We start from the raw sequence: 12,100 nt of genomic DNA, 5'->3' as shown, positions 1-12,100 counted from the left end.
AATCACCCCAATTTTGACAAATATTAATACTAAGAATTCCTACTGTATATTATTAATGCAATTATTAGAAAGTCTAAACATCTAATTCCAGAGTATCCACAATCTGAATGAAGCAGTACTATACTGATACTACCCTCAGCCATATCTTTGCTTTAATGCAAAACAGGACTAAATACAGCTATTTACCTTTACTGGGCCCTGCTACTGAATGTTTAAAATGGGAGATCTCTGTTTCTGATTTTTTTCCCATAATTATTTGATTTCCAAATCTGTTGGGTCCTAAGTAAAAGACTGTAAATTTCTGCTGTATATCAAGTCCAACTGAAAAAAGAAAAGAAAAAGCATACAAATGCTTACTTAAGTCATATAAATCCACACATGAGACCATTTACTTGTTTTTATACCTGTTATATTTTATACCTTTTTGAACTGGAAAGTCTAACAAGTCCAGGAAATAAAAATGTTTTAAATATACTTTAAAAAGTATAACAAATGAAAATTTATACATCTGTCATAAAAATAAAAATCAATGTTCCTACAGTAATTGAAATTTATCTTAAAAAATAAAATGTCTATAAATGAAGATAAAATTTTAATTTTATTATCCTAGTCTCTGCTATCTTTTACATATCCAAATATATGAAGCTTCCTTTAAAATTATTCATTTTACTTAAATAAATTATTTTTACACAATATCGCTTATGTTGTTTTTCTGTTTTACATAAAGGAAATAACTTTTAAATGCTATCATATTTTTTACATTCATGTCTTCATTACTTCAATGAACTTACCATATTCAGAACTAATTAGATTTATGCTAAGATCTTCAGATTTAAGAGCTCGCCTCACATCAATCTTTTTAGCCCAATTTCCAGCTTTTAGCAAAACAGAATCCCTGAAAAAGAGTAATGCATCATTTAATAGTGATCTTGAACACTAAATGAAATGAAATAATAAATTAATGTTCAAGGTCTAACTGATCCTAAGATAGGTCCTATCTGGTAGTAAACTGAAGTCAGTTACTGAAAACTACCTTCCCCAAGTTCTGAGGATAGGGAAATGGAGTGTCAATGGAGCTACCGTTACCATAATTTTCTTAACTATAATGTTCACCCAATAGCTGGTTCTAAGTTGCACTGAATCATTTCAGGCCTGCTTGAATATATAATTGCTATCAATAACCTATGACCTTGACCTTAAATCACTATCACTTTAAAATGGCTATACATAAGTTACATGGATTTGTGAGAACTTCAACAGTATTTTTTTAAATGATATGAAATAGTTTGTATCTAATAACAACACATCACCAGCAACCAATTTTGTGATTGAACTTATTTTAGCCTCCTATAGTCAAGGCTGTCATTATATTTAGTTGTCACAGAGAATAAAGATTTGTATAATTATATATTCTCTGTAAGTATATCATGGCTAGTTGCAGGAGAGTAATTATCAGTGAAAAGGATATCCTTATCAGTCACTGCAGTCCATTAGGAACCTTGCATGGGATGTTTTAGGAAGCCATATTCCAGTACACTGGCAAAAATTAGGAGATTCCCATTTCAGAATCACTGCCATCCTGAACTTACAGGTACAGTTATATGCTAGGAGCATAGGCTCTGGAGTAAGAATGCTTGGCTTCAAAACTAGTTTTTGCTGTAAACTACCTATATAACCTTGGTCTCAAATTTCTCCTCTATAAAGTATATATAATGATAGCACCTATCTCATACAAAGATTAAACAATTCAATACCTGGAACCTACTAAGTGCTCAAAAAATATTAGCTGTAGCTACAACTATTATCTTTAGAGTTTGCTTATGACATCCTGGGAGAAAATATCAATATGTAATAGTATTAGAAAAAAGGCTGAAGTAAAAATTATAGAATGACATGTTAGAGAACTAGATATAAGGCAAGGTACCTCCTTTATCTATTGGATCTGGTTGCCTGGATCCTACAATGGCGGTAGTAGTTTGTTAGATTTTAATTTGGAAATAGAAGATATATTTTGAAGTAAGTAGGAGGAAGATTGCACTCAAAGAGTAGTAAGGTCATGAATGATAGGAGAAAAGCAACAAAATAAGAAAGTTCAGCAACAGTGAATTAGAGCTTCTCCTAAAGGTCATCTATTACTTGTTTCAAACCATGGTGATAGACTTTACACTTTGTTCATTTGAGTACTAAATATAATCTAAAACAACAGACCCAATATTAGTATCTTCTTTAACAGACAAACTATCCCATTATAGAATCAGGAAAATGTAATTTAATTGATCCCACCATGATTTTATTACTCTTTTCCTCAGCAGAATTTTTCTTTTATAGTATATGCTTAGAAATAAAACAAATAGAAATTTCACACTTACATAATTTTGTGCTTAGAAACCAGTTGATTGTGTGCATCACCTATGATTAAGGTAACGTAGTGAGAATCTGGTGCTGTTCTTTTAGTTTGTAGCTGTTCAAAGTTTCTTAATATAACAGTCACTAATATTTCTGCCACGGTATCACTATATCTTGCAATCTTTAAAAAAGGATAGGCATAAAAAGTGTTAAAAATAACCTTACTACTCATACTCACCTCCAAGTCAGCTATGGGTAGCTTTATTCCTGAAAATCAAAATATATGAAAAATAGAAAATATTTACCTGTTCCACTTCAAGTTCATATTTTGGTAGATACATCACCGTTTCTTTTATCTGAGTTCCAAAAGGGGGATGTCTATTTAAAATCTAAAAACATATTTATGTCATTATGTTCTTATTACAACACTAAAAACTCTTTTAGTAAAATATTTTTTAGAGTCAATAGTTTTAACATGCTTATTACCTAAAATCTTAAGTTAAAAATATATATGACTATGAGAAGGAAATCATTTTTTAGTAGAAATAAAGATACAAAAGTCAGGCTTTAGAATTTATACAGAATTCAGGTAACATTAGGAATAAGTAAATATTAAATACCAGTTCAAGTTTCCTTGCATCTGCTTCTTCTATCTTTTTAAAGGTAGTCAAACCTGCATTTACCATAGCATTTGATAATGTTACACCTGTGGAAAATTAATCAAATAGTTTTTAAACAATCCATTTAAAACTAAATCTACACTTAAATATTTAACAACTACATTAGTAAAAAAGAAAAATTTAAAGAGCCAGACTAATGACTTATTTTTAAAGTTGTTAAAAAATTTTCTCAATTGGGTTAATTGGGCTGAGACGTTATTTGATTGTTCATATTTATTTTTTCAAACTCAAATAAAACACTCATGTGCTTTATAAAAGAAAGAGGAATTCTTTGGTCCACATGATGTCTCAACCCTTAGTTTTACCTTATGTCATAGAGCAAGTACCAAGAAACATCTATGGTTATACTCGTGTTTTTAAAAAAGGCAACATTATTCAGGGATGGGAATATTGTTTCATGAAGCTATGGCTCTCTGAGCATTTCTGTCTTGAAATGAGTTCATGATAGGTTTATGTTGAACTTTTAAAGAAACAGGAACTCAAGAAATTGAGTTCTCTCTCTGTTTCTGTACTAATTCAGATAATTTTACTCTTCTGCCTAAAATTTCCAATGCCTTTCCATTGCATTTAGAATTAAGTGGCAATTTCCTTACTATGGCCAAACTCCCTTACCTATATGACTTGAACACAGCCTACCTCTCCCATTTAATTTCCTACCATTCCCCTCTTGCTGACTACTCTCCAGCCACACCGGCTTTAATTTTGCTCCTTAAATACATCAAGTGCTCTTCCATCTTTGGACCTTTTCTGTTTCTTCATGCTTTGAGAAACTGTAATTTTTAATTCTTACACTCATATGAATGAATTTAACCAAATCCCAAAATAGAAGATATTGTCAGAAGCATAAAATTCTAAAGTAGTACCACCTTGTTTAAGGCACACATATTACTGATGAGAGTATGATACTCCTTTCCTTACTCATATCTTTAACTATTCTTGGGAATTTCTCTTAATCAACCTTTAGACACAACTCCTAGTATTCTTAATTCCTTAATGTTCATTTCCATTTTCCCTTATAACCTTTCCCGATTTTTAATTTTTAGTTTATAAACATTGTTGAAAATCAATTTGCATTCATTATTTTTTCCTGGTGCTCAATAAGAACTTAGATTTGCTTTTTTGTTTGGATTCTCTCGCTTTTCTATTACATGAATTTTGCTGGTCAATATTTGTTTCTTTTTGTTCAGCTGTACTAAGTGTGAAAAACATGTTCGTGTTCAACAATTTGGAAGGGATAGAATGCAGCTGATGCCCAGACTGACAATATTCTAGAAAGTCAGAAAGACTGGCTTCTTCCAGTATAGTGCAATTTTATTAATCATTTTTTATGGATAATTCATACTTTATTTAATCATTCTGCTATTGATGGACATTTAAGATTATGCGATTATAAACAATGTTTATATTTGTATCCATGTGGAAATATTTCTATAAATTTAATTGCTAAAGTGAAATTGCTGTTTTAAAGAGATTGTGCATTTTAATTGGTAGATATCATGAGACTTAGGCTCCAACCAACACTGCATGAGAATGTTCATAACCTTATACTATCTCCACTACAGGACTTTTAGTTTTTGCTCATTTGGTGAGTGAATATAGTTTCCTTTGGATTTATTTATTTATTTATTTTTACAATTTTATTGACTGAAGTATAATTCACATACAATATACTTGACATGTGATTTTGTGTGTTTATGTATGTGTGTGTATGAGAAACTATCACCACAACCAAGCTAATAAACATTACTATTGCCTCTAAAAGTTTCTTTGTGCCCCTTTGTAATTCTTCACTACCTCTTCTGTCCCCTCCCCATACGGTCCCCAAGCAACCACTGATCTGCTTTCTATCACTATTCTATTTTCTAGTCTTTTATTTAAAAGGAATTAAATAGTTTTCTTTTTAGTCTGGCTTCTTCTACTCTGTATAATTATTGTAAGATTCATCCATGTTGTTGTTTGTATCAACACTTCATGCCTTTCTATTGCTGAGTATATATATCCATACTATGGGATATACCACAGTTTATTTTCCATTTGCCTGTTCATGGATATTTAGGCTGTTTTCAAATGTCTTGGTTATTAGAATTGTGTGTCTACATGCTTTTATTTCTTTTGGGTACTTAAGCATGAAAGGGCCGGTTGCATGGTAGGTTTATGTTGAACTTTTAAAGAAACAATCAAATGGTTTTCCAAACTGGTTGTAACATTTTACATTCCCACAGTGACAGTTCCAGTTGAACCACATCCTCTCCAGCACTCTGTCAAGTTTTAATTATTTTAGTGGTGACTTCCCTGGTGGCACAGTGGTTAAGAATCCGCCTGCCAATGCTAGGGGGCACGGGTTCGATCCCTGGTCCGGGAAGATCCCACATGCCACAGAGCAACTAAGCCCGTGTGCCACAACTACTGAGCCTGCTCTCTAGAGTCCATGAGCCACAACTACTGAAGCCTGCACGCCACAACTAGAGGCCTGCGTGCCCTAGAGCCCATGTGCCACAACTACTGAGCCCACGCACCGCAACTACTGAAGCCCAAGTGCTGCAACTACTGAAGCCCATGTGACACAACTACTGAAGCCCACGTGCCTAGACCCTGTGCTCCGTAACAAGAGAAGCCACCACAATGAGAACCCCACGCACCACAGCAAAGAGTAGCCCCTGCTCGCCATGACTAGAGAAAGCCTGCACACAGCCAAAAATAAATTAAAAAAAAAAATTATTTTAGTGGGTGTGTACTGGTATTGCATTGTCATTTTAATTTGCATTTCTCTAATGACTAATGATGTTGAACATCTTCTCAGGTGCTTATATGCCATACACATATCTTCTTTGGTGATGTGTCTGTTTGAATCTTTTGCTCAGTTTTATTCAGTGGTTTGTCTTATTATTGAGTTATAAGAATTTTTTATATATTCTAGGTACAAGTCCTCCATCAGTTATATGTTTTGCAAATATTTTCTTCCAGTCTGGTGGCTTGTTTTCTCCTCCTCCTCCTTCTTTAGTAGTATTTTATGAAAAGCACAAGTTTTAAGTTTTGATTAAATCCACTTTATTGATTTTTTTTCTTTTATAGTTCGTGCTTTTGTGTTGTATCTAAGAAATTCTTTGCCAAATCCAAGATCACCTGCTGACTTTGAAGGTAGAGGAAGAGGGCTATGATCAAGGAATCAAGTATTCTCTAGAAGTTGAAGGCAGGAAAATGGATTCATACCTAGTGTTTCTAGAAAGGAAAACAGCCTTGCCGAACCTTGATTTTATCCCAGTGAGACCCACATCAGATTTCTAATCTACAGAACTTTAAGATAATAAATTTGTGTTGTTTTAAGCCACAAAGTTTGTGGTAATTTGTTACAATGGCAATAGAAAACTAATATAGCATAGTTTTTCTAATTTGTTTCTGATTTTCCTTACTAGTACGTAGAAATAAAATTAATTTTTATATATTGACCTTACATCCTTCAACCATGCTAAACCTTTCCTACCCTCCATGGAATTTTCTACATAGATGATCATGTGATCATGTATGAATAAAAACATTTCTACTTCTTTCCTTTCCAATCTGTATGCTTTTAGTTTCATTTTCTTGCTTTACTGTACTGGTTAGAACCCCTAGTACAATGTTTACTGGAAGTAGTTACAGTGAGCAGCCTTTTTGTTTCTGATCTTAGAAGGAAAGCATTCAGTCTCTCACTATTAAATATGATGTTAGCTGTAGGTTTTTCATAGATGTCCTTTATCAATTTGAGAAATTTCCTTCTATTTTAAATTTGTTGAGAGTTTTTATTAGAAATGGATTTTGGATCTTGTCAACTTTTTTTGGCATTATTGAGATGATCATATGGTCTATTTTAGTTCGTTAATATGATGAATTACATTGATTGACATCAAGTGATAAACTAATCTTGTATTGCTAGAATAAACCACATTTGGCCATGATATGTTAGCCCTTTTATCTATCATTGTGTTCAATTTGTTAAAAGTTTATAAAGAATTACTGAATTTATATTACTGAGGGATATTGGTCTGTCTTTTTCTTGAATGTCTTTGTCAGGTTGTGATAACAAGGCAATGTTGGCCTCATAGAATGAGTTGGGAAGTATTACCCCCCTTTTAAATTTTCTGAAAAAGTTTGTGTAGAACTGATATTGCTTCTTATTTAAATGTTCAGTAGAATTCACCAGTGTAACCTTCTGTGCCTGGGATTTTCTTTGTAAGGTTTTAAACTGCAAATTTAATTTCTTTAATAAATATAAGCCTACTCATGTTGTCTATTTCTTCTTGAGTGGACTCTTGACAGTTTGTATTTTTTAAGGAATTTTCCCACTTCATCAAAGTTGTGGCATTTATTGACATAAGATGTTTATAACATTCCCTATCATTTTGCCATCTATAAGATCTATAGTTATATCTCACATTTTTGTTTTTGGAAATTTGTGTCTTTTCTCTTCATTGCTTGATCAGTCTGACTAGAGTGTTAGCAATTTCACTGATATTTCAAAATAATCACCTTTTTGTTTTGTTGATTTTTTTTTCTGTTTTCAATTTATTTATGCTCTTTTAAAATTATTTCTTTTCTTCTGCCCACTTTGGGTTTAATTTGTTCTTTTTCTCATCTTATCACATGGAAACTGAAATAACTCTTGAGAACTTTCTACTTTTCTAATATAAGTGTTTTAGTGCTATACTATTAATAATCATTCCATATAATTTCAAATTTTTCTGTAAGTTGAAATCTCCTAAATATTGTATGTAACCTTCTTCCCAATTCAGAACTCTTATCTCTGTGGGATGGGCGTGGCATTTGGTTTGCCAGGACTTATGTACTGATAGGAAAGTGAGCCTTTAATCAGGAATCTTTCTTCTACTTTGACCTTGCTTTCACCAGTCAATCTCCACCTTCACCCCAGTTCCCAGGACTGGTCAGCTCTCTGACTGATTTCCCCCACTGATTTCAAACTTCAAGGAAATAAAAAGTAGTACTTCCTCACAAAATAGCTGGAGATCTTTGTTCTAAGGAATAATGAGACAATCCCCAGTGACCCATTACCTAATTTTTTAATGTCCCCACGATGCATATAAAATTATAAAGCTAATAAGACTGTCAGCCATGAAATAACTCTCTTTTTGGAGTTCTAGCTATCTAAGAAGGAGCAGGGTCACAAAGCCAAAGACACCAAAGTGAAAAATTCCAAAGTGCTTTAGGCATATCCCAGTCTTTGTAAATGGCACCGTGTATAGTTTTTCAGTTCACATCCTGAGCTAGATCCCAACAGACAGGAAAGAAACTTGTCTACAGAATCTCTATGAAAATCATTACTAATATTGAAATGTTACTGAAAAAAGAGAAAAAGTTAAGATATAAATAAGTGACAATTTTCTGTAATGAATTAGGAATGACCAGGACTGCTAGCTCTGTACCTTGCCATTGAGATCAAAACAAAACAGTCATAAAAGTAGAAGAGAGAACAACACATAGTTACCTAATTACTAAAACAAACTTTCACTCTTGGTTTGAGAACAAATTTTAAAATAAGAACGTTAATTTTTATTAGGTTTCCAAATTGATTTCAAATAGAATCCTTTAAGCATAAGCAAATGAAAATCAGATTTTCAAGAGAAGGAAAGTATAATAACTTATTTAGGCCCATAAACACATTTTTCCTTAAAGGTCTATAACCATCTTAGAACAATTTTTCTAACAGTGAAATACAAAATAAAATGCAGACATTGACACATTGCCTACCTGTATTCAGTACCTACCAATTTTTTCCAGCTGTTTGGATACATGCAGAGAGTTTTCCCAAAGTTTACATCTAAAACACTTAGCTAAAATCAAACTGTTCAACAGTACAGCAAACTTTTCTTGAATAGCCACAAAATCTGACAACCCTAAAAAAAAGTTTCCAATATTAAATCTAGTATACTATTTTACTGGAAAAAATATTGAAAATCCATTAATCCTGTAACATACATCTTGTAATTCGTGAGCCATTTCTGAAAATCTTCGAGGTATCTTGCGTCAAAGCAAAGTCTTGTATGGGAATGCATCCTAGCTGAGCCTGAATAAGACTGGGGAAAGAAGAAATTTTATTATTTCTTTTTAAAAATTACTATCTCACAGTGTTTGATATCAGTGACTGAAGTATCTCTTCTTAAAACTCCTCTCTGCCTTGATTTCTGTGACACTACATGACTCTGTATCTTGTATCATCGTTATTGCAAGTCATTGTTGACTTCCTCTTCCCAGCCTCTAAAAGGTCAGTTCTCATTTTTCTACTCTTCTTTATTCACTCAACCTCTCTTTCTCTCAAAAATTTCATTTCTTCTCAAGATTTTTGTTATAATCTCTAGATTGATAAATTTCAAATGATCACAGGGCACTTGCACTTAGACTGTTTTTTTCATCTCAACACATCTAAAATTTGTTATCATATTCTTCTCCAATGCAGCTCTGACTTTGGGCTTTACTATATATAGGTATTATAGAAAACAACACAATTTATATAATCAACATATATTTATTAAGTACCTACTGAGTAAAAAGCATACTGTTAGGTGATGAAAATTCTGTTCAACATTTGAAGGTTGGTAGCTTATTAGTTGATTATTAGCAACAAACAGTTGCTTGGCTACAAAATTTGAGGGGTGGAAAGAGGGGAGAAAAGAAGTTACTGTCTATTGTGCCTACTATCTCCCAGGTCTTTGCTACCTCTTTCGACTGTTTACTTATCTAACCAGACCCTGATATGCAAGTCCCCCTATGATTCTAACTAAAATTATTAGACTTGTATTACTCTCTGGGGGGATCTCTTGTAAGACCAAAAACAGGTACACAAAGAGAAAGGGTAGAAGAGTTATATTTTATGGTTTAGTTTTAGCAAACAATATATGAAAATAGAAAGAAGCAACTAACTTCACAGAATGGGTGCATACAGCTGAAACTACAGAATGATTACTTCTTTTGGCTATAATATATGCTTCTGAAAATTATTTTATATCATCTATTTAGAAATGATTGTACACCCCATGTTCATAGCAACATTATTTACAATCGCCAAAGTATGGAAGCAACCTAAGTGTCCATCAACAGATGAATGGATAAAGAAGATGTGGTGTATATATATATATATATATATATATATATATATATATATATATATATACACACACACACAGTGGAATACTACCCAGCCATAAAGAAGAATGAAATTTTGCCATTTGCAGCAACATGGATGGACTTGGAGGGCATTATGCTAAGTGAAATAAGTCAGAGAAAGACAAGTACTATATGATATCACTTATACGTGTAATCTAAAAAATACAACAAACTAATGAATAAAGCAAAAAAAGAAGCAGACTCACAGATATAGAGAACAAACTAGTGGTTACCCGTGGGAAGAGGGAAGGGGGAGGGGCAATACAAGGGTGGGGAAATACAGGATTATTATGGGATTATATGAAATCATGTGTGTGAAACTTCTGAAAATTGTAAAGCACTATAGAATTTAAAGCATATTTCATTCAATTAAAAAAACAAGTCTCACAACCTATTAGCATTAAGATTAGCATTAAAGAAGGTTGGAAACTAAAAAAAGAAGAAAGAAAGAAATGGTTATAAAGTTACATGGCTTATTAACAAAGAAGGAAATGATGGGAAAATGTGTATGGGGTGCTTTCAAGTGCTGGATAAATAAAACTTCTTGTGAAACTATCCTGAAATGCACAAATGCAGAATATATACAAAATTATAGAGTAAAAATAAGACTTTTGAGGTAATATTTATTTATGTTTAACATCAATATACCTTAATAAATAGGACACTTTTCAACATCATACTTTCCTGTCAGAAACTTTACCACAAAAAGCAGTATGTAACAGAGAAGAACAAACCTGACTCCATATTGGATCTATTCCTTTAGCTCTAACCTTTGTGCTCTGTTGCCTATACTTAGTCATGCTGGCTCTGCACCTTTGTAAAAATGTTGCCTATGGCTTCAAATATACATAATAGCCCTTTCTCAATGCTCTGCCTCCTAGGCTTGACCTTTAAAAGTATAACATGTTTACATTCATGTAGAGATAAAAAGTTGCAGAACAGAAAATAATGATTGTTGATTGTCATGTTGGAGGTTTACAGGAACATTGCGACCAAACCTACATGGACAGCTGCAAGAACAAACGATTCTGGCACCAACAAGTCTGCAACAACAACCAGCTACACCCTATCCCCTTTTAGTATAAAAGAAGCCTGAATTCTAACTCGGGTAAGATGGTTCTTTGGGACATGAGTCCACCATCTTCTTGGTCTGCTGGCTTTCCAAATAAGCGGCTTTCCTTGCCCCAACACTTGTTTCTCGTTTTACTGGCCTGTCATGCGGCGAGCAGTACAAGCTTGAACTCAGTAACAATAAGCAGGAACGGAAGGGAAAACAGGGATTTATTCTAGTAGGAACAGAACCTTGGCAGGGCTGTCTGTCTCTCTCCACCAGATAAGGCCAGCCTGAGCTTATCCTCAGTAGAAATAGAAGTCTCACAGCCTCAGGTAAGATGGCACCTCTGCCATCTCAACTAATGGGGTCAGACTTGCATGATAGTTAAGTAATGACTAAATCAGGGTTATTGTAAGGATTAAATGAAATCAAGTAATGATGCAGTTTGAATTAGGTTCAACCATGACCAGACTATAGAGGCTTAAATATAAATGGTTTATTCTCTTATGTAAAAGAACTCCAGAGTTAGGCAGCCTAGGGCTTGGTATGGTGGTCCAACAAGTCACCAGAGACCTAGGATCCTACTATATTTCTATTCTGCCACGTATGGTTTCCATTCTCAGGCCATCTCATGGTCTAATATGACTGTTGGATTTCCAGCCATTACACATTCACTCTGTACAACATGTTGGAGGAAGTGGTGGGAGACAACAATTGATGCCCTGTTTACCACCTGACTCCATTTCCTTTAAGCAGCCTTCTAGGAAGACTTATATCTTCTGCCTACATCTCGTTAATTGGACAAACTTAGTCACAAGGCCCTATTTAGCTACAAAGTTGACTGGGAAATGTAATCTTTTCCCTG

General features: G+C 33.5%; 1 protein-coding gene across 3 annotated transcripts in view; it reads right to left on the bottom strand.

Moving 5' to 3' along the window:
* Positions 1 to 12,100, bottom strand: part of HFM1 (helicase for meiosis 1) — a 150,746-nt gene that overhangs the window by 58,735 nt on the left and 79,911 nt on the right. For all 3 annotated transcript variants that reach the window (XM_082476329.1, XM_082476331.1, XM_082476330.1), the window contains 7 exons: positions 8,997 to 9,094; positions 8,786 to 8,914; positions 2,967 to 3,052; positions 2,652 to 2,735; positions 2,370 to 2,527; positions 792 to 895; positions 187 to 321 (listed from right to left, as the gene is read on the bottom strand). In XM_082476329.1, coding sequence (XP_082332455.1) covers positions 187 to 321; positions 792 to 895; positions 2,370 to 2,527; positions 2,652 to 2,735; positions 2,967 to 3,052; positions 8,786 to 8,914; positions 8,997 to 9,094 — 794 coding nt within the window. The remainder of the gene's footprint in view (positions 1 to 186; positions 322 to 791; positions 896 to 2,369; positions 2,528 to 2,651; positions 2,736 to 2,966; positions 3,053 to 8,785; positions 8,915 to 8,996; positions 9,095 to 12,100) is intronic.

The sequence above is a fragment of the Balaenoptera physalus genome (genome assembly GCF_965194825.1).
Source record: "Balaenoptera physalus genome assembly, chromosome: 1".
Taxonomy (NCBI): Eukaryota; Metazoa; Chordata; class Mammalia; order Artiodactyla; family Balaenopteridae; genus Balaenoptera; species Balaenoptera physalus.
Note: the sequence above shows the minus strand (reverse complement) of the source record. Positions and strands in the feature narration are given on the sequence as shown.